Source organism: Sinohyriopsis cumingii, chromosome 16 (genome assembly GCF_028554795.1).
Source record: "Sinohyriopsis cumingii isolate HCF-2022 chromosome 16, ASM2855479v2, whole genome shotgun sequence".
NCBI classification, from domain to species: Eukaryota; Metazoa; Mollusca; class Bivalvia; order Unionida; family Unionidae; genus Sinohyriopsis; species Sinohyriopsis cumingii.
The window spans coordinates 51,719,383-51,741,399 of record NC_142976.1 but is presented as its reverse complement, the minus strand read 5'-3'; the positions used below and the strand labels follow the sequence as shown (position 1 = coordinate 51,741,399).

Below are 22,017 nucleotides of genomic sequence, written 5' to 3'. Positions count from 1 at the left end.
TTCTTACTTTCTTCGTGGAATTTTGGTATAACTCTTTCGTCGATTTACAAGCACGATACAAATTTAGAAATATCGATGTTAGATGTGAGAGATATTGCGGCTTACATTTTCATTGATTATCTTCTATTTTCAACGAAATTAACAAAATGAGTTTGCTATAAATATCTCTACACCTAAATCAGACTACATTTACCCTAAAATTTCAGTTTTATTTTCCTCCGTCAAAATGAATTTTTGCAGATGTTTCTCTTATTGCATAGCTTTCAACTATGATTGCTCCGTTAAAATCTAAGGATTAAAATATAACACTAATATCCTGCATTCTCCTGAGAATAGCCTTCTTTGATTCGTTGGGATCCTGGTATTTCGCGATTGAAAGGATTGTCATGTATGCAATTTTTAAGCCTATGAATTGTATCTACCTCCCAGACAGTTCCCAATATTTTCAGGCATGTCAGTGAGTGATGATACCAAACCTTAATTTGATAAATATTTGTTAGATATTTAGTGAATGCAGACCACTGATTATTTCATTGTTAAAGTTATTTTACTAATGGGAAGAAATGATAAAAACAGACTTCTTTGAAAATATACTAAATGATATATACTAAATGATTTAAGGTGGAAATCGATTTTGCTCTCTCTCTCTCTTTCTCTCTCTCAAGCGCGTACACACACACACACACACGCGCACAAACACACACACACACACAGAGAAAGTAATGCATATTAGAAGAATAGATACGCAATATGTACAAATTACATCACGGAGTAGACAAGCGAGCTACACTAAAGAAAGGGCAAAAGTTAGTACAACATTTATTTGTACGATGTTAAAAACGCCTTTCATCTCTCTTTATCTATCACCCCTTCCTCACCCCTTCTGTCCCATTTCCACCCCGTCTCTCGGTGGTTATGACCATAGAAATGTGTGTGTGTGTGTGTGTGTGTGTGTGTGTGTGTGCATTTGCTTTATTAAATTGTCATTGTACTATGACAATCAGGGTCGTCATTTTTTTTTGTTTGTGTGTGTGTGTGTGTGTGTGTGCATTTGCCCCACCCTGAATTTGCATGTACTGTAAAATGTAAAATTGCTGTTGCCTATATACGAAAATTAACAAGCCCGTCAAGTTTTGTTACCCTCCCCCATCAAGTTTTGCCCCCCCCCCCCCCTTTGAAAAAAGTTGACATGACTTCCCTGATGACAGGTGGCAGAAAAATTAGAATAATTCTACAACAAAGAGACAAATAAAAACTAACCAATGAGTTCTTTTTTTCGGAATGCATGCTTGCAGGTTTTATTTAAGATGTTCAAGTTACTTCCTTTTATATATATCCGCGCTGCAAATTCGTGCTGCTCCAATAAACTGATTTTATCTAGCATCGGTCATTTTCAGACGAACGATCAATAACCGATTACAATTTATGTAATCGGTTCTTGGACCATTTTCTCATGGAGTGGGCTGAAAAAGAGTTTTTTCAATTTTGTGAAAACTTCATGTGGACAAATATATCAAATATTGATCGATCATCGATTGAAATTGTTAATAGATCAATTATTTTATCACCAACACTAGTGACAAAGTCTTGACCGTAAAGTACGATTATCATTAGGGGTAGTCCATTAATTATGTCAACAAAATGGGAGGGGGTTTGAAGAAGTTTGACAATTGTTGACATGCGGGAGGGGGGAGTTCAAGATAAATTGACGTCAACAATGTTATTTTTTACAATAAATTTAATAAATCAAAAAATAGGAAATTAGTCGGTGCGTTGGTATCGGGTGTATCGGTTCCACAAGAAATGAATGAATCAGCCACATTGCCCATTATAACAATTGAGGAACATTTGGCTTCCCCATGGGAAGATGATAGAAGCTAGAATATAAACTCTCGATTTTTTCATGAACTCAAAGTGTTATAGTCAATTTGAAATCTGTTAAACAAGTAAAAAAAAAATGTATTAAAATTTATTTGTAGACCTTTTAATTTCCATAATTCTATTTTTAGCATAAAATATTGTTAGTTTGTGGGTGGGGGGGGTAAAATTTTATTAGGGGGGTCACTGAAAGTTTGACAGTTGTTGACAAGGGTGGTGGAGGGGGGTAAAAAATTGCCTAAATATTATTGACACCATTAATGGACGTCCCCTTACGTGTTTTTGAGATCAGTGCAGCTCATTTTGATAAAGGTTGTTCGTACTCGAAGTATGTGCATGCAATGTGTGTGATAGATCATCGATCACTATATAGTTAAGCAATGATTTTTATGAAACAATTTATAGTTACTGCAAGGTTTGTCCGATATTCAACGCCTGTCTTAGCCATGTGAACTGGTTCTCGTTGTGTAGAGCTCGTTATATTTAAAACAAACAACAAAGAAAACCAGACTAGGCAGGCATACCTCGTGACTCGTGGTGTAAATATAGCTTTCCGTAATTGTCTTGTGATCTGTAGGTGTAAAAATCCCGGAGTGAACCAACCTTTATATAGTTTGACCTGCGACAAAAGAATACAGTACGAACACTTTGCCGATCCAGATCAGGTAGGAAATATATGTATGATATTGCGCTTAAATCCTGATATTACATTAAATAGCTGTTAGGTACAGCATATACAACCTTTAGATAAATGATCATCTTACGGTCTGCAGCAGCTCAACGCTGACCCACTTGTCGCACGATCGTTATTAATTTAACACTTGATAACTATTTAACTATTTCTGCGTGGCATCAGACAAAATCATTATGTAGGTTGCATGACAGATGTTGGGTACAACATCAATATAACATCAATATTTCAACATAACGTACTAGATCATTTTACCCCCCCCCCCCCCCAACCATGCAACCTAAATATTTATATATACTTTGGCAGTTACAGCATCATTTATATTGCGGGTGAGATATCCATCCAAATTAACCTTGATCAGCTGCCACACTGTGCCCCTGGGAAGGGCACGTATGTTGAAAGTAAACATACACTTAAAAACCAACCAGCCAGCATTGATCTGCTTATTTTGGCCAGTTTCGAACCCTAGTAAATTTCCTGCAGTTGATACGTTTACTTCTGCCAAATCCTACGATGTAGGAAACTTCGCTGAGAAGATAAACAACATCCTGGATATCCCGACATACCATAACTACATCATGGATAGCCCGAAATGTGAAACTTCAGATGTCGGACTTCTCCCACAAGAATATTTACTTTCTTCGAAGCGTCCAGTTTTTACTATGGAAAAGGAAGAAGAAAAGGGTCAAAAGCGTGAATTAACAATAACAGATAGGTGTATGTATTAGAGGTGGGATGTTACCATCAGTTCCCAAGGTTGGGATGGGGGTTGATTTCATAGTATCATGGATCGGAATATGCTGCGAAGAGTCCTAGAAGGGTACACATTGGTGCGACATAGTAATTCTAATTCCGGCAGAGTTCTGTTTAGGTATATAGGCATTATACAGTAGTAATTCTTATCTAGCGATCCATGTTGAGATTATACAGTCTCTTATCTTGCAATGGGTGTGGAAGTAGCGTTGGCTCACGACGTTGAGGTGATAAATCAGAATTGACTGAAACATGTATTCATCTAAGACCACCAGTTGTGTGCAATGTCGGATTACCAAATAGGCATACACGGGCCATGGGGCCCCGCGACAACGGATCAAAACAATATTGATAAATTGTTTTAGGAGATAATTTGCGAGGTGGTGAGGCCAAGATTTCGACTCCCTAAGGGCCTCCACTGGGTTTAATCCGGCACTGGTTGTGTGTACGCAATCATTTTAGATCGTGACCAAAATCGTGTGTATGCGTTCATTTGAGATCACGACCAAATCGTATGTATTCATTTGAGATCATGATCACATTGTGTGTATGCTACTCATTTGAGATCACGACCAATTATGTGTATGTACTCATTTGAGATCAAGACCAAATGGTGTGTATGTACTCATTTTCAAATCAGGACCAAATTGTGTGATGTACTCATTTGAGATAATGACCAAATTATGTGTATGTACTCATTTGTGATCATGACCATATTGTGTGTATGTACTCATTTGAGATCAAGACAAAATTGTGTACCTGGAATTTAAGTAAGAACGCAAGCGGGGTCCATATCCTCGTTTGCGTTGTATATGAAGTTACCAGTCGACCATATATATATATTTTCTGATTTTTCATGCAAAGTCTAGTCTATAAACTACAAATACATGCATACAATACACTCGTCTTTATATTTAATTCATAAATGACAAATCCTTGTGACCGCTCCGGTGGCCTAGTGGCTAGAGCATCTGCCTCGGATGCGGGGGTCGTGGGCTCGAACCCCGGCCGAATCATACCAAAGACTTACAAAAATGGTATTAACAGCTGCCTCGCTAGGCGTTCAGCATTAAGAGGTTAGTGTTAGGACTGGTTGGCCTGGTGTCAGGATAATTTGACTGGGTGGGACATCATGCTACATGTCTGCGGCATGATGTCCCAGTGCTAGACATCACTATAAACTGCCACATTGCAGACATCATAGCGATGTGACTGAAAATTTTTTGAAGCTACGTTAAAAATCCAAATCACACACACAGATCCTTGAACAGGAAACAATCAAGCCATCTAATTAGCATTCGTTATATAACATGGAATGATTGCTTTTTAAGGTTTGCTATTGTAGGTTTGATTCCTGCCCAGACCAACCCTAGTCTGCTAATTTGATGTGTATCTGAACTTGGATTCCATAGCTTAGGTGCTGTATTTCAGTTTATGTATTGATGTACCGTTTCACGCCACCAATGAGATTAAACAGAAGTTCAGTAAACTGTTAGTTTTAAATTTTGGATTTAAATGTATCGAAAATAAGAAGATGCTATTTTATCCAGTTTTATTTTCGTTACAAGAATAGTTGCGCAAAATTTTGCATTTGTAGCACCTGAGAACTCAGGCTTAATGAGCCGTAAGTCCCCCGAGTGATCGGAATGTATGCACCAACTAACTTCAGCTCATAATTTACAAGCATCAGTACAGGTACTTCATAAAGGTACAGGTACTTCATAAAGGTAAATAACGAACAAATGACAAATACGTCTACAATCTTTGCAGGTAGGTGCGATATTGCAAACGTATTGCTGTCCTTTTGTAAATATGAATAAACCTCGTCAGTTTCACAGTCTAAAAAATATATTCCCGTTGCTAATAATACGATTCATGTCGTTTCTTTTGGGCAAGAGATTGAAAAACTTGGATTATGCTATTTAGAATATGGCCTATTGTATATAAAACGATGGAAATAGCAAACTGTTTCCTTATATTATACTGTATGTCTGATAGGGCGGGACTCGCAATGCATACTACTTTGAAATAGTTAACTATCTCAAGGAAATAACCTTGGAAATCTAAAGTCTTCAGACCCGACCAGAAATAGTCTTTCTAAGACGTCAACGCCCATAGTACATATTTATAAATAAACAAAACCTATGCTATAATATGTCTGTTACTTAAGCCTTATAAGCTGACAGCTTTTATTGTTCGTTCAGTGGTAATAGTTTGTTATGATGGTGGAGGTCCAAGTGTGTCTTAAAATATTCATTGAAAAGACATTTTGTATGAACAATGTTACAGTCGTACTTCTTAGATAACTTGACACGTGTTTGACTAACTTCTGTGGGTTTCCGTTGTTATGGGTATGGAGTCATGGAGAAAACACGAAACACAAAGGGGCCGTATGTACATCATTCGGAAGATTGTCATAACACGAAACAACGTAAAATAATATAACCATATTGTAGTGGTATGTCGACTTCGCTGAATTTCATTTAACAATCTCCATGCTGTTGACGTAATAGCATGATACCATCTCCACTGTGGTCGAGGGAGTGAAAACTGAGATGTTTTTTATATTACGTCTGCGTCAGACTAGGACTGCCTATATATTAACCCCTGGAGGTTTTTGGCGTTTTCGCCTGAAATGTAGGAAACACGTTTTGTGGGCTATTTCTGAATATATCCTAATACATCGACTTTCTAGTGATTTTCCATTAACCTAATACATAGTTGTGTTAGAAACATCGTTTTCACTGGCTATTTCACTCGCGTAGAAGGCTAAAAATTAGCGTTTTTTTCTTGTTTTTTTTCTGTTTTTTTTTTTTTTTTTTTTTGCTTAACGGACCCATCACTTTCGTATCGAGACTACTCTTTATTCCAAATGCCCATCGTATCCTACATTTTGCAAAGGTTCATCTGTCTGTGTGCAGTTCAGAATGTCTAAAATCCGGACACAAAATCGGATTCCGACCAAGGGTGGATAAAATCAGGTCCAAAACTTAGTTTTTTTCCTCTGTATTTTGTAGTGCAACTAGAACTTCCAGATTATTTGGTATCATTGTACAGCTACATCTGTCTACCTTTCTTTGCAAGAGTACCAGAACATAAATCTTGTCTTTTCACTCAAAATGTGCATATTAACCAATAAATATGCGCAATAATAAAACCACGATCGAATGCGCAAGAATAAAACCACGAGTGAAAATGACTGTACGTCTGTGTGGGTGTGTGCACATTTGTTTTTTTCACCCGGGGTGGGTTGGTCCGGAAACCCCGGAACACCCCACCTTCCGATCCGGCCCCTTGTCTTATAAGATTTATATATGTTCCATCTGCTATTACAATACGCATAAAATCAACATAAATTGTTGAAGCTAACATTGTTTATTTGTAGAAAAGTATATTAATCTAGTCTGCAGAACATATAAAGTACATCACTGTGTTATATTTAGTGCACGAGACCTCTGTAGCCTCCACCTTGCTGAGTCTAGATTCGACAAGGAACTCCGAATGATACTACTCGTGAACATGCGCTATGTACATAAAGAACTAGTATCAGTTTCATCGGATTTTTTAATTATTTTTATAAACATACACATATGAATCATATCATAGTATTGGCCATTGCTGTGTAATTTTTTTGCAGCCTAATAATATTGGCAAATGGGTAAACTGATCATCTTTTGTAGTCATAATTCCAAAGAAGAAGGGCTTTTTTTTGCAAGTATTTCATCATTGTAAAATCCATTAATGTATATTTGTCATCATTTTAAAGTCTAATATTATAGATTTTTTGTTATATGTGTGGGATATGGTTGGTTGTTCATTTAGATGTATAATAATGGTAGAGAAATCTTTGGGATGTTCAATGAGTTATATTCGAAAATATTTCGTCTCTGTTGTTTCTGCTTCAGTCAGTATCATTCTGCCGGCTTATTGAAGCAAATTTGAAGTTATATTTTGGATTTTTAAACTTGCACGAATGGTCAAGCTTGCAATTATGCTGGGGGTGTATGTGTTGTTTTGTCGTAAGACAGCTGTCATATAACATTATAGAACTACGTTAGGTTTTGCCATGCCCTTGAGAAATTAATTGTTTTGAGTAAAGGTCTGGTATAATCAGAAAAAATACAAGTGAAATGCATTTACAAATGATAGATTAAATATTACGAAGGGTATGTTAAATGTTTGTCTTATTTCATACCTTCCTCAGCCCCATCATATGAAAATTTATAAACTGCTATACATGTCATCTGTTTACTCTATGGTCTTACACAAAGTATCATAAAAGAGCGAAATCCAGCACAATATGTAAAATTGTACAAATAATTTATTTCCCCAAAATAAAAACTGAAAACGTAAAGTAACTTTACCTACTGTATTGCGAATTAAATCACAAATAATCCTAGAATTTCTAACACAAGTCATAATGATTAAAGCTCTGAATAAACGTTAGTGGTATTCCTAAACAAATCCAACGCTGAAAATGTTGATGTACCTGTGATGGCCTGAATAGTAATGCTATTCAGCTGTCTTTTGGTGCATCACAATAATAATATTCAAAAATATATCCCTATTTGAATTTCACTATAAATCCAAGTCTCTATTTCCAAGACTATATCCCTGTTTTAATTTCACTATAAATCCAAGTATCTGTTTCCAAGAATATATCCCTATTTGAATTTCACTATAAATCCAAGTCTCTATTTCCAAGACTATATCCCTGTTTGAATTTCACTATAAATCCAAGTATCTGTTTCCAAGAATATATCCCTGTTTGAATTTCACTATAAATCCAAGTCTCTATTTCCAAGAATATATCCCTATTTGAATTTCACTATAAATCCAAGTCTATTTTTCCAAAAAATATATCCCTATTTGAATTTCACTATAAATCCAAGTCTCTATTTCCAAGACTATTATTTCAGTTGAGCACTTTGTATTTCCAGTGAATAAATAATTTATATAAATTCCAGTCCAAATGAATTATTAAGCGCAACGATAAGACTGATTTCTGCTTCAGATGTTATTGCAGGAATAAATATTTATTCCAGTAAATGAAGGATTTTTTACTCGTGTAACCTGTCCTTGGCCCAGGTAACAATTAGTATTCTCAACAACAACAAAAAATCAAAACAAACTATTATCTAATGGAAAATTTCATTGTAGCATGTTTCAAATGTTTACAAGACAAAATCATAGTTATAATTAGAAAGTCTGTTACTAATTTTATAATGAAGATCATGTTAAACACAAAGTATTTGTCTCAGACCAAGATAATAATCCTGATATGTATTCTTTAGTCAGAAAAAGGTAAACAGCATTGCTTACAAAACTGTAACTAAACCAGAGAGGATAGTGCTTTTTATTGATCCAGGAGAAGAATGCATTACTATAATTTTACAAAGAAATACTATCGTGCAGGTTAGAGAATTTATATTGTTTACACCCTCCACCATATCAACAAAAATATGTGCTTACAAAGTGGCTATAAGCATTCATTCGTAGCAGACACGCCTGCTCTTTTTGGAGTATATTTGTATTTCGATAATAATCTTTATATATCTCGATTTATGTCGAGCAATCTGGAGTTACTGTATACTTAGATGAGAATGAATAAATGGGTCGATATGTGGGCGTTGATGTCACGCACTAATACTTTTAAAACCATCGATTCTATAGCATCATTGTGTGTGCATGGTCGAGTGGATATTGGGATTAATAGTCGTCAGAAATATTCGTAAACTTGTTAAATGCTAACATTCCACTCATTTCTATATATGTTACCATAATTACAAGGCAAGGGCAACCCAGAATGAAACCAAAACCGTTAAATGGGATAGACCTTAATATTGTCTACCTACCACATCCCATTTGTATTGTAGGTATGGCGATCATATAAAATGTATTTTTACACTACGATGTGAATCCAGGTAAATTTATTCTAGAGTGTTGATTTTTAGTAATACTCTGAATTACATGTATATTACATGGCGGGAAATGGTGTTTTTCTGAATTACATGTATATTACATGGCGGGCGATGGTGTTTTTCTGAATGACATGTATATTACATGGCGAGAGATGGCGTTTTCTAAATCACATGCATATTACATGGCGGGAGATGGTATTTGATTTACATGCATATTGCCTGGCGGAAGACGGTGTTTGTCTGAATAACGTGCATATTACATGGCGGGAGTTGGTGCTTGTCTGAATTTCATGCATATTACATGGCGGGAAATGGTGTTTTTCTGAATTACATGCATATTACATGGCGGGAGATGGTATTTGACTTACATGCATATTAATTGGCGGAAGATGGTGCTTGAATTACATGCATATTACATGGCGGGAAATGGTGTTTAAATTAACATACTTATTTCATATATTACAAGGCGGGACATAGTATTTGTCTGCATTACATACATATTTCTGATATTACATAGCGGGAGAAGGCGTTTGCCTGAATTACAGGCATATTACCTGGCGGGGGATGGATTTTAAATTATACACTTATTTTACATGGCGGGAAATGGTGTTTGAATTGCATGCATATAACATGGCGGGAGATGGTATTTGTTTGAATTACATGCATATTACATGGCAGGAGATGGTGTTTTCTGAATCACATGCATATCACATGGCAGGAGATGATGGTTTCTGAATCACATGCATATCACATGGCGGGAGATGGTATCTGACTTACATGCATATTGCCTGGCGGAAGATGGTGTTTGTCTGAATTACGTGCATATTATATGGCGGTAGATGGTGCTTGTCTGAATTACATGCATATTACATGGCCGGAGATGGTTTTGGAATTACATGCTTATCTTACATTGCGGAAAATGGTGTTTAAATTACATACTTATTTCATATATTACAGGGCGGGAGATGGTATTTGTCTGCATTACATACTTATTTCTGATAGTACATGGCGGGAGAAGGCGTTTGCCTGAATTATATGCATATTAAATGGCGGGAGATGGTATTTGAATTATACGCTTACATTACATGGCGGGAAATGGTGTTTGAATTACATGCATGTAACATGACGGGAGATGGTGTTTGTCTGAATTACATGAATATTACATGGTGGGATAGTATTTGTATGAATTACATACTTATTTCTGATATTACATGGCGGAATATGGTGTTTGTCTGAATTACATGCATATTACTTGGCGAGAGAAGGCGTTGGTCTGAATTAAATGCATATTACATGGTGGGAGATGTTATTTGAATTACACACTTATATATATATATATATATATATATATATATATATATATATATATATATATATATATATATATATATAGCTGGAAATTGTGTTTGTCTAAATTAAATGCACAGTACATGGTGGGGGATGGCGTTTGTCTGTCTGTGTGTGTATGCATGATTAGGATTCTTAACGTAGCTTTAACAATATTTCAGTCATATCGCTACGATGTATATACAGTGCGGCAGTTTATAGTGATGCCTAGCACTGGGGCATCATGCCGCAGACATGTAGCATGATGTCCCACCCAGTCACATTATCATGACACCAGGCCGACCAGTCCTAACACTAACTTCTTAACGCTGAGCACCTAGCAAGGCAGCTGTTAGTACCATTTTTGTAAGTCTTTGTTATGACTAGGTCAGGGTTCGAACCCACGATCTCCCGCCTTCGAGGAGGGCGCTCAAACCACTAGGCCACCAGAGCAGATGGTGTATGTCTGAATTACGTGCATTCTACATAGCGTGAGAGGACGTTGGTCTAAATTACATGCATATTAATTACATAGCGTGAGAGGATGTTTGTCTGAATTACATGCATATTACATAGCGGGAGATGGTGTTTGTCTGAATTGTATGCATATTACATGGCGGGGTATAGTGTTTGCCTGAATTACAAGCAAATTACATTGTGGGATATATTATTTGAATTACATGCTTATATTACATTATGGGAGACGGTGTTTGTCTGAATTACATCCATATTACATGGCGGGAAATGGTATTTGAATTCTATACGTATTTCTGATATTACATGGCGGGAAATGGTGATTTTCTTCTATTTGTTTTTATACAGAGCTTCTCTGAGGTTAAATTTATTGCTTTTCTTTGGATCAGAACATTGAAAAACCCCTAAAATGTCCCAACACAGTTCAATTTCTACGTGTTCAATATGTTCCAGTCCTGATGATTTGTTCAAACCTAATTTAGAGTCAGAGATTCGCCCTATGGGTCTTCCTTAGGGTCAGAAGAGAAAGACGTCCATGATATTGATGTTGTTTCTCAATTTGCGAGTCTCTCTGTTCACCACAGCTCACTCTTTTGATGTCAGAATATACAGAGAAATGTACAATTTTAAATGGAGGGTTTATCTCACATTTTGCTTGTTTTCATTATTATTATTATTATTATTATTATTATTATTATTATTATTGTGTTCTTGTTTGTATGTTTGGCAGAAATGCTATTGATAAAGTCCACGTTTTCTGTTATTTCACGTTCATTTACAACCAATACTTTTGGATGTGTCACTTTTCAATAGATATGCACAATGTTTTTGGTATACAGTCGAATGGTTACGTATGCGTATTGTTGCATGTTTGCAATTATTCTTATCATTAACACTTTTAATTCCTATTGTAGTTTATTTTAACCAACCAATGGTACTATCTTGCATAGTATGTGCTGATGTGCCGTTAAAACAGCAAACATGAATCAGTGTAAGTGGAGAAAACGTTTTGTGATATTCACGTAGCATGTGAAACAACCGTATTTACCAAGCTCATTTGGACTGATAAGCCCATCTCCCCCAAAGTACGAAATTCTGTGGTATATTTACCAAAGATATCTTTGTCAAACACAAGTTTGTTGACAAATTGATTAGACTGACTCCCTGTTCATATCAGTAGTTATGTACTGCCAAGTTGGCCGACTCAATCTGATCCGAAACAACGCGCTGGTTTTATTCCTTAAAAAATGGTAAATTTCCACCTTATGGGTATTATCTAGAGCTTTTGATTGTTGTCGGTTAACGCCCTTTTTTCAGCACACTGTAGGCTATACACGGCGGCCAGTATATGTGATGATGATGATGATAACGAGGAATTTGTATAGCGCCTAATCTTTAGAAGCTCTAAGCGCTTTACAACATTAAACAACATCTATAAGATAAAAACACATATAATGATATGATTACAGAAAGAAACACCATGAAATTAGAAAACATTAAAAAACATGCTGAGAATATTTAAGGTAGGAAACATTGTTAAGTCTTTAGGTTTGTTCTTGCAGTCGAAATGCGTGATTTTTAAGAGCACTCTTGAATGTGATCACTGTGTCTTTGTGTCTAAGTTCAGTGGGCAATTCATTCCTGGTATGCAAAAGAACGATGTCCATATGACTGCATTTTCATAATGGGAATAATGAGTATAGTTTATCAGAAGAGGAGCGTAAGTATCTTGCTGTGTGTACACTTGAGTGTGGTCGGATAGGTATGTTGGACTTGAGAGTCCGACAGTGAAACGTAGCACAGAGAACACATTTTGTGGTTGATTCTGGATAGAATGGATAGCCATTGTAGGGTACAGAGCGGAGAGGAGGTGTGCTCTGCTCGTGGTACTCTAAGTATGATCCGAGCAGCTGTGTTTTGAACTTTCATGTTCGATAATCTCCTTTGGGCACTGGGATAGGGCACTCACACATATCCTGTTTATAATTCTGTTTAATGGTCTGTTTTGTATACCGTCCATGCATACGTAAATCAGATTTATTGTTACCTGTGTATAAGAAACATTTGCCCTTAAACACCAACTTTGAAATTTGCATTATTTAAAGGTTTCATTGTATATGTGTATAACATTTATGTGGAGTAGTGGAATGTGTATACAATATTCTGTATGCCAAAATTTACTTCTTTAGCAGGAATGTAAATCTGCTGAAACCTTGATTTGAAGCCCACGTATCTGCACCATTATCTTGTGTGTGTCTACCCCTTTTCTCTTGCCGGGAATCTTGATTGTCATCAGTTTGTTACAGACACAAAATGGATGATTAGGCAAGATAACATAGTAATTTAAATAGTATTTGTTTTATATATCTTCATGCTTCTAAAATGCATATTGAATTACTTTAACTGTTATTTAAGTTTAATTGTCACTTTTACAAAATCAGAATTGTTCACGGAATATATTTGTATGACGGTGCAATAATAAATAAAGTAGGTAAATAACATTAAGTCTGGTTTTCGTGATACTGATCCATACTGTTTTCAGTAATACCCTTCCCTAGTGATATATCTTTTGATACTTAATACTTTACAGTGAATAAAGGATCATGAAATATGTAATATCAACATACCTCATCAACTTAACGACAGCTAATAGTAACTTTTGAAATCGAAATCTCAAAAGCTGTTTATATTGGTATTATGTATAATTCTTGTATGCACTAATCCCTATCCCCTTCTCTTCCACGTTTGCAAGCAGAAATAATGTATTCAGTATTACGTCTTTCTAAACACATGGCATCTCTCTTCTTTTTTCCTCTCTGATGAAACTAGTCTGATTCCCTGCTTCGTGTGTTCCCTGCGTTGCACTCCGCTATATGTATAACTTAGTTCAACGCAAGGAGTATACGAAGTAGGGAACTAGACTATGATGTGATTATGATTGGTTGTCATGACAACAAGAGCCAGTCAGGGTCGACCAGTCACATTCGTCTGGTCCTGATACTGATAATAGCAATGATTAATTTTCCAGTATCACTAGAGAGAAGTCTTGTATACACTTGGCTGGTTTAGGTTGGAGTAATAGACTTGTACACACCTGGCTGGTTTAGGTCGGAGTAATAGACTTGTATACACCTGGCTGGTTTAGGTCGGAGTAAGACTTATATACACCTAGCTGGTTTAGGTCGGAGTAATAGACTTGTATACACCTAGCTGGTTTAGGTCGGAGCAATAAACTTGTGTACACCTAGCTGGTTTTGGTCGGATTAATAAACTTGTATACACCTGGCTGGTTTAGGTATGTGTAATAGACTTGTATATACCTAGCTGGTTTAGGTTGGAGTAATAGACTTGTATACACCTGGATGGTTTAGGTTGGAGTAATAGACTTGTATACACCTAGCTGGTTTAGGTCGGAGTAATAGACTTGTATACACCTAGCTGGTTTAGGTCGGAGTAATAGACTTGTATATACCTAGCTGGTTTAGGTCGGAGTAATAGACTTGTATACACCTAGCTGGTTTAGGTCGGAGTAATAGACTTGTGTTGAAACAATTGCTTTGCTTCATTTAGTTCAGACTATCCACCTATTTTTGTCACTTTTCCATCTCGACTGCGAAGTGAGATTATAATATTTTACCTCGAATGTTGCATATTGCATCCTGTGTGTAATAAATATTTTGTCAGTTACTCGTAGAAAATCAAACTATCATGTTTATTTATATAACGTCTCATTTTTAACGGTGGCATTAATGCTTTCCTCATACTTTTTAAGTACATGTTCTTGGATTGCTATCATCTGTTTTTGCAGTCCTGTTAAAATGTACTTGTTTCCGTTTAATTAGAAACGTCATAATTTGTGAACAATTGATTGACAGCCAGTTTACGTGGACAGTTGATTGACAGCTAATTTACGTGGACAATTAATTGACAGCTAATTTACGTATTGTGTTACCAAAAGAAGATGATTTTAATAATTTCTTTATTTTCATTCTCCGTGCCTTGGGGCGGTACTGGTTTTTGTGTGGTTCTTAGTGACACTAATCTTTTAGTCGGATAAATTGGTTTGTTTTCCAGAAGTTCTCATTTAGGATTGTTTTCTAAACTCATCGAAATCGTGTTCAACACGTGGCTTTTTTTTGGTCTCTTCCATTGTCTGGTCTATTTCTATATCTTCTTCGTGGATTTGTTAATCGCTTTTATACAGCTTCAGGAAGTAAAATTCAGGGACGGGCTGGAGAGAGGGGTGGACTCTGTTTAATCCGGGATATTTTCTTTTCCGTTTACCTGAAGATTATTTTCATCCACTAATATAATAGGTCTCATCTCTCTATAACTTAGATCAGGAATATATTTTGAACCTATTTAAGGGCCGGATTATTTCCTTCCCCTCCCCCTGCTGCCCCCCCCCCCAAAAAAAAAAATTTCCGACCCCTGCGGCAATTGAATACATACCCACCATCAACATTACTGCGTACATCCATCCGTGCTGCTGCAAAGATGTTAGAGATATTTCCAATGACTCTGTCAGTTTCCTTAGGTTGTATACACAAGGGTTATACATATGGATTCAATAATGGAGAAACTGTTAAAATGTGATTCATGGGCAAAAACAGCTTATCTTAGTAACTTTAACTCTCATGATCACATAGTATGCACTCAATTTAAAGATCATTGTTAAATGCCTAATTATTCATATGCTTGTTTAAGTGTCAGATAATCTACATTTCGTGGGGGAGGGGTGGGTAGCAGAGATCTTACACTTTATAGTCTGGCTTGACCCATCCACGTTTCAGAAGCAATTGTAGAGTTCGGACTTCATTCTGTACACGCCACTGGATTTCAAAGGTCAGGTAAGTACGTGTAATGATAAACACCGTTTTCCCTATACAACGCCGCATACGTCGTTTGTGCTGTGTGGCAAATGTAGCAGAACGTGTTACTCACTCCAGGATGTAACACCTTTAAAGTTGTAAAGGATTATAGAAATGCCCCCAGACACACACTACAAATGTGCCTTTGTGAGCGCTCACCCCACCGTCTATCAGTAATTATAGTACTGCCAGGCACTCTGTCATAATATTCACCTATTTCAATCGAAAGCTCTCATTTTGCACCAGCAGTCGCTATTTCTTCAAGAAAAATCTGCTTGTACCACTCACCAGTATCTTCACGCCTACTAAACTTACTGTGCTTCAGGTCAGGTGAATTCGTTGTAGTCAACATCGCAGTCAGATGTGCATATCCAGTTCCAGTGACAGTACCCCTCCCCCTCACAGTTCTTGCATTAACAATATTCAATTGACTGTTCTGGATTTACAGTCTGAGTTATTTCGATCATTCATTACTATACGCATCCATGATTCTTCACCAATAACATTTATAGACTCGCGTCACAATTATTTTTTTTCTATATAATCTTTACATTTGTTTCTCAGTACTGAACTTTCCACAGTGTCAAATCATACTAAATGATATATTATTATAAAATTGCTTCAAAGATGAATTTACGGTGAAAATCTCGTCAGATGGTATCGGGAACTTTATTGAGAGGCTGGACTGAAAATGAACAGTGCAGTGGGTCACATATTTCATTTCCGGATCAGCATCAGTGCCTCATTACTCACTACGTACTGCCGTCGAACGACGCACTGACAACCACGCCATAATACTCAAAGTCGAAAGAATGCACAGTTAGCTTTAATCCACACCAAGAATGTCTAAATCTTACTCTTGTTTCACCCACACCAAAATGAGAGAGGTAACAAATGTCCTAAATATAGATTGGGACAAAGTACTGACCCGGAAATAATAATTGTGACCCGAGTCGTGTCAACAAGTCCGTATGAGAATACTTTGTGCTGCTAGGGAATGGGAGATAACCCTTCCAGCCATTATTATTACTATTTCAAATGTACATGTATGAAGGGTAAATGGAGAAACATGATTCTCAAACAAATTCAAATTCATAAGTCTGTAACCACACATTTTCTCAAATGTAACTCTGCATCATGTTCTTCAAACTACAGTCTCTAATGCTAACCATCCTAAACAGATTTTGTGGTGTATTGAGGAAGGCAACGCTGAATCCTTAATGCGCGATCTGCATGCTTTTTCGCGATATCATGCTTTTTGCGATCTCATGCTTTTTGCGATCTCACGCTTTTTCGTGATATCATGCTTTTTTGCGATCTGCATGCTTTTTTCTTCTTCTTATAATGTAACTTTATTGTATTTGTTGAATATGGCGACCTCGTAGTAATGAACTCATACTGTTCTAACCCTTTTCACACCTCATTCTTTCTTTACGTGACGACCAACGCATAAAGCACATACATTACAATGTCTGCTGGTTTTCACGTCTTACTTAATTTTCTGGTCGACTAGACACATATACTTCCTGTATGTTACAGACCACAAAGGTGTTCCGATACTTCTTTTCAGACCACAGAGAGTTATGCCTATATCGTACAGTACACATAAGTTGTTACTGCTTAGGTGTACATTCTAAATATTGTCAAATGTATTGAACTAATAGAGTGAGGGGAACAAAATTACCGTTTATTTCTAAAACTTTAATTAGGGACTTTGATATTGCCTTCTTTCCCAGGGTGTAGGAAAACATTGTTTTTCATTAACTGATCTATGCCATAAGTGCGGTATCATATACAGAAGAAAAACGATTTACTTTATTTCAGCGTATGGTATGTTTAATCGTTGAGCAAGTCTCGTGTTCTGCCGCTGTTCTTCTTGTTGTTTTGGGTGTAACGCCATTTCTTACCGCAGTATAGGCTATACATGGCGGCCAATATAACTTGTGGAGGAAGAATTCGGGAAAACTCGTGTATATATATGGAACATTTAACCTTGGTCTGAAAATGATAATGTTTTTTTATTCATTATTATTTTTTTTCCTATTTTATTTTCGTTAGTTATAATGTGAACTAATAAACATATCAACCACATTTCGAAATATTCAGTTATAATGTGAATTGAAACACATACGAGCCACATTTCGAAATCGAAATCTTCGTTTAAGAATTACGTTGAATACGCCTACTGCTTTAACTGCGATAACAAATATACGCATTGGGCAAGTGATCATAAAATGTTGCTATTAATAGCTGTTGTTTAAACCATTACGTCGGTCTCATTGATAGAACTAACAACCACCATCTTTGACACAACTAACAACTATGTGACTAGTATCACATGATATGCCTAACGTCTGGTAATGGTCTTTCATAACAGATTACATTGTAAAGATTGTTAAGAAAGAAGTCCTGAAACTTAGGGGTAAATATTTCACTTTTATATTTGACATCAGAACTGGGATAAATGGAGGAGACTGAAGTTGGAAAGATAGACAGAAAGCTGCTTGGAAGCGGACAGTCGCTTTCGATTAATCGGACAGGAAATTCTAGGTAACTATTTCATTTGCAGAAAATTAATTATTGCACTCATTAAAAAAGGTCGTGGTACAGAGGCAGATTTCGCGTGGAAAGTTATCTCTGTTTTTATTTGACAGTATGGGACAACAGTATGTCATTAATAGCGTATGAAGCGAACCACCTTGTGTTTTTATATTATCAGCAACTGATCTTTACGGATTAAAAACCCTTTTTCCTGCTGGTAAAGACGTTTGATTTATTTGTAACTTTTCCACATTTCTGTATGACATTCTTACCCAAAGTTCTTTCTTGTATTGGCTGGATCTAATCTGGTTGAAATATTCGGGGAATGACAAATCTGGACAACTTCAAAACATTGTTGAAAATGTCTAATGTCATTTACGATGTTCAGTATTATTTTTAAAAAAATTACATAGAAACTGATATCAGTACGATTTTCTACACATCATCCTTGCCCGTTTTGTTGTTCAAATTTTGAATACTGGTTTCAGGCACTAACTTTTTCCACGGGCGGATTTAGAGGGGTTTCTGGATGTTCCAGAGAACACCACGTTCAAACCAGTTGTACAGTAGATATTCAGCCATTTTGCGGAAAGCAAACGATCTTTGTTTTAAAATGTTTATGGTTATTATTACCGCATCTGTTTTTTGACAGGTGATTTCATTGAGTACAGCATACGTTTAGCTGATTCGATTAGGAAATAGGTAAATGTAATTAAACAACTGCCACGTACACAAGCAAATTAATATTTGTTTCTTTTTCTTTTTTAGTTTTTAAAACTTTATTAGAAAATGAGAAAAACGTTCAAATTCGCTTTGAAACATTCCCTATTAATGTAATGGAGAGCACATAGACTGGTGTCTTCATTTCATTGTGTTCTTCCTTGCAAACCAAAGTAGTCACTGATGTTACGGAGGAGCAATGTAAACTTATTAATACTTTTATAGGGGTTCACTCAAAAATAAGTATGAATCTTTTGAAGTTAGTACATTCTTAGCGACGTTTTGAAAACCAATTTTTTAAAATTAAATTCCTTGTTCTGGTAGCAGTTGATTACTGTTTATGCATATGTTAATTACAATAATATAATTTAGGTACTCCTGTTAGTTAGAATTAATGATGGCGTATAGTTCATGAGGTACGCATGTGAAGTCATAGGCCAAACTGCACAGTGAATTGACTGAGAACAGCACATACACTTTAGGTCAGTCTGGGCAGTTACTTTGGTGAATTTTCAGCCGACAATGACAACGACGAATTAAAGAAAAATGAGAATACGTTTACATTGAAAATACAAATACAAAGTAATGATTTTTTAAAAGAATGCTTGTTAGATTTTGATTGAAATATTCAGGTTATTGGCTTTTATAATCGATTGCTATTATACGAAACCGTCACTACCACCAACTCCTCTTTTTGCATTCATTTTTTGACAGAAAAGAGCTATTTTAAATATTTTCATGTGACAATTTGGCTCAAAAAAAATAGTATGGTCTTCATACAAGACTTAAATTTTCTGGTATTATAATAAATTAGCATACTTATAAGCCCTTAAAGTTCTTAATTTTGAAATATTTATTTCTGTAGCAATACGTAAGCCAAGTGGGCTGATCATTTGCAGCCTAACTCGAACTAAAAGTAAACCAAATTACAGATTTAGTTTCTGTGTGAATTTATCAGCACTAGGCTTATGCTACTTAGGCTCATGCCTTCTACCTTAAAAATTGTGGGTGGGTGGGTCAAAATACGAAACTATCGAGTGAGACCTTAAGCAGCACATAAAGTTATAAACCATAACTCGAACCTGCTTAGAAGATATCATGGATCCACCCCTGTGTTTCGAAGCATTTCAATGTTGACATAATGGATGCTTGTTCTGCATTGGTTTTGTCACTGACTTTCGAGGACCTATATCGAAAGTGATTTTTTTTTTTTTAAATGAAAAATTGCGACATCAGACTGGTTAATTCCTGCCGTGACGTTCATGATAAAACATCCGTCTCTCCCTCATATAATTTGCATGCATGATTAGCCAATGAACGATTGTCATATGCTATCTTTTCATTTTTCCAATAGTTCAGCATTCATTAGACTTTGCATTTCTCTATACTGCGTTGTGCAATGCTGCACGTCACGTACACAGCACGATATTATATATGCTCTGTGCCATTTTATTTGTATAATGTTGTCCAACAAGTAATAGAATTGAACCAAATTTGGTTTGAGTAGTGCTTCCTTTCCATTAATTGATACATAGTTCAAATGTGGTATAAATTTAATTTTTTTTTTTTTTTTAATGTTACGACTTTAGATAATCCGTAGTGGATCTGTGATGACGATGGAGTGTTACGTCATAAAGATCCATATTGTTGCGGGTGCGCGTGACTCTAGTGAAATGTATATTCATCTTTTTCTTTAAGCGTTGTATGGTAAGATGAAACGGGATTATTTTGTAATCACTCCAAGACACACCCACCTACCCCCCACAGGGTATTATGATTTTTTGTAGCGTTCATTGTAATATCACAGCACGCGACATTCAATCTCGATTTTACTGGAAAACATAATTTTAGGTTGATCTCGTCCAAAATGTCCAAGCAGGGCCCTAGGATGTGCGGGGGACCAAGGCAGTATGCGGGAACCAAGGCAGAAAGCGATGAACACTGGGCCCCAAGCAAAAGAAACATGCATTGCTGAGAAGCGCGGGGCCCAAGGCGGTTGCCTCGTTCGCCCTGTCCTAGGGCCGGGCCTGTGTCAAAGTACTTTAGCATTCGATTTTGCAGCATGTACTTCTCGGGACGTGTAAATAACGACGCACCAAAGGAACGTGGATTATGCGGATCCAAATAAACTGAATATTTGCTATTTAACGTTATGTTGTTGTTGTTGTTGTTGTTGTTTTAGGGTTTAACGCCATTTTGCAGCACACGATAGGCTATACATGGCGGCCAGTATTAATGGTGGAGAAAGAACCCGGAAAGACCACGGAAAGAACCACCGACCCACGAGAAGCTACTGGCAAGCTTTCTCACATACACACATTGGCTGAAACCGAGACTCGAACCCACGCAGGCAGAGGTGAGATGGCTGTGATCCGTAACGGAGAGCGCTTTAGACCACTCGGCCACTCGGGGCCCCTATTTAACGTTATGTGTAATCAGATTTTGAAAAATTACACTCATTACGAAAACAGACGGTGTTGAACGTATACATGACCTGTATGACTTCATATAGACCCATCCTTAAGAAAGCGTCTCAAACGACGTAAACATGCTCTAATGATTCTATTAGAACAGGAAAACGCTCCCATTTACCCCATACGACCTCCTCCCCCCTTTTTTTCTGACTTGGAAACAGGGTGTGTGATTCATAGTTTTAATTATAGCATAGGGGCAGATTATAAGAATGCCAAATCCTATGGGGATCGCCCAATCCGTCCCACAGCTAGTTGAAAGCGCAATTTTAAACCAATGCTTAATTTTCTTCTGACACCCAGGGCTACAGCAAAGTATTATTTACACATCGTACCTGTATTATCTAAGTTGCATTTCACGCATTTAGAAC

At 36.5% G+C, this 22,017-nt stretch overlaps 1 protein-coding gene across 4 annotated transcripts in view; it reads left to right on the top strand.

Annotated features, from left to right (window-relative positions):
- Positions 1 to 2,401: 2,401 nt before the first annotated feature.
- LOC149780398 (mechanosensory protein 2-like) overlaps positions 2,402 to 22,017 on the top strand; it is a 39,029-nt gene continuing 19,413 nt past the window's right edge. Inside the window, exons 1-2 of one of the 4 annotated variants that reach the window (XM_089937322.1) lie at positions 2,402 to 2,543; positions 18,368 to 18,464. In XM_089937322.1, the coding sequence (XP_089793448.1) occupies positions 18,379 to 18,464 (86 nt within the window). In that variant the 5' untranslated portion in view covers positions 2,402 to 2,543; positions 18,368 to 18,378. Of the gene's footprint in view, positions 2,544 to 13,251; positions 13,369 to 18,212; positions 18,465 to 22,017 lie in introns of those variants that run through there. The other 3 variants (XM_089937323.1, XM_089937324.1, XM_089937321.1) reach the window with 3 other exon arrangements.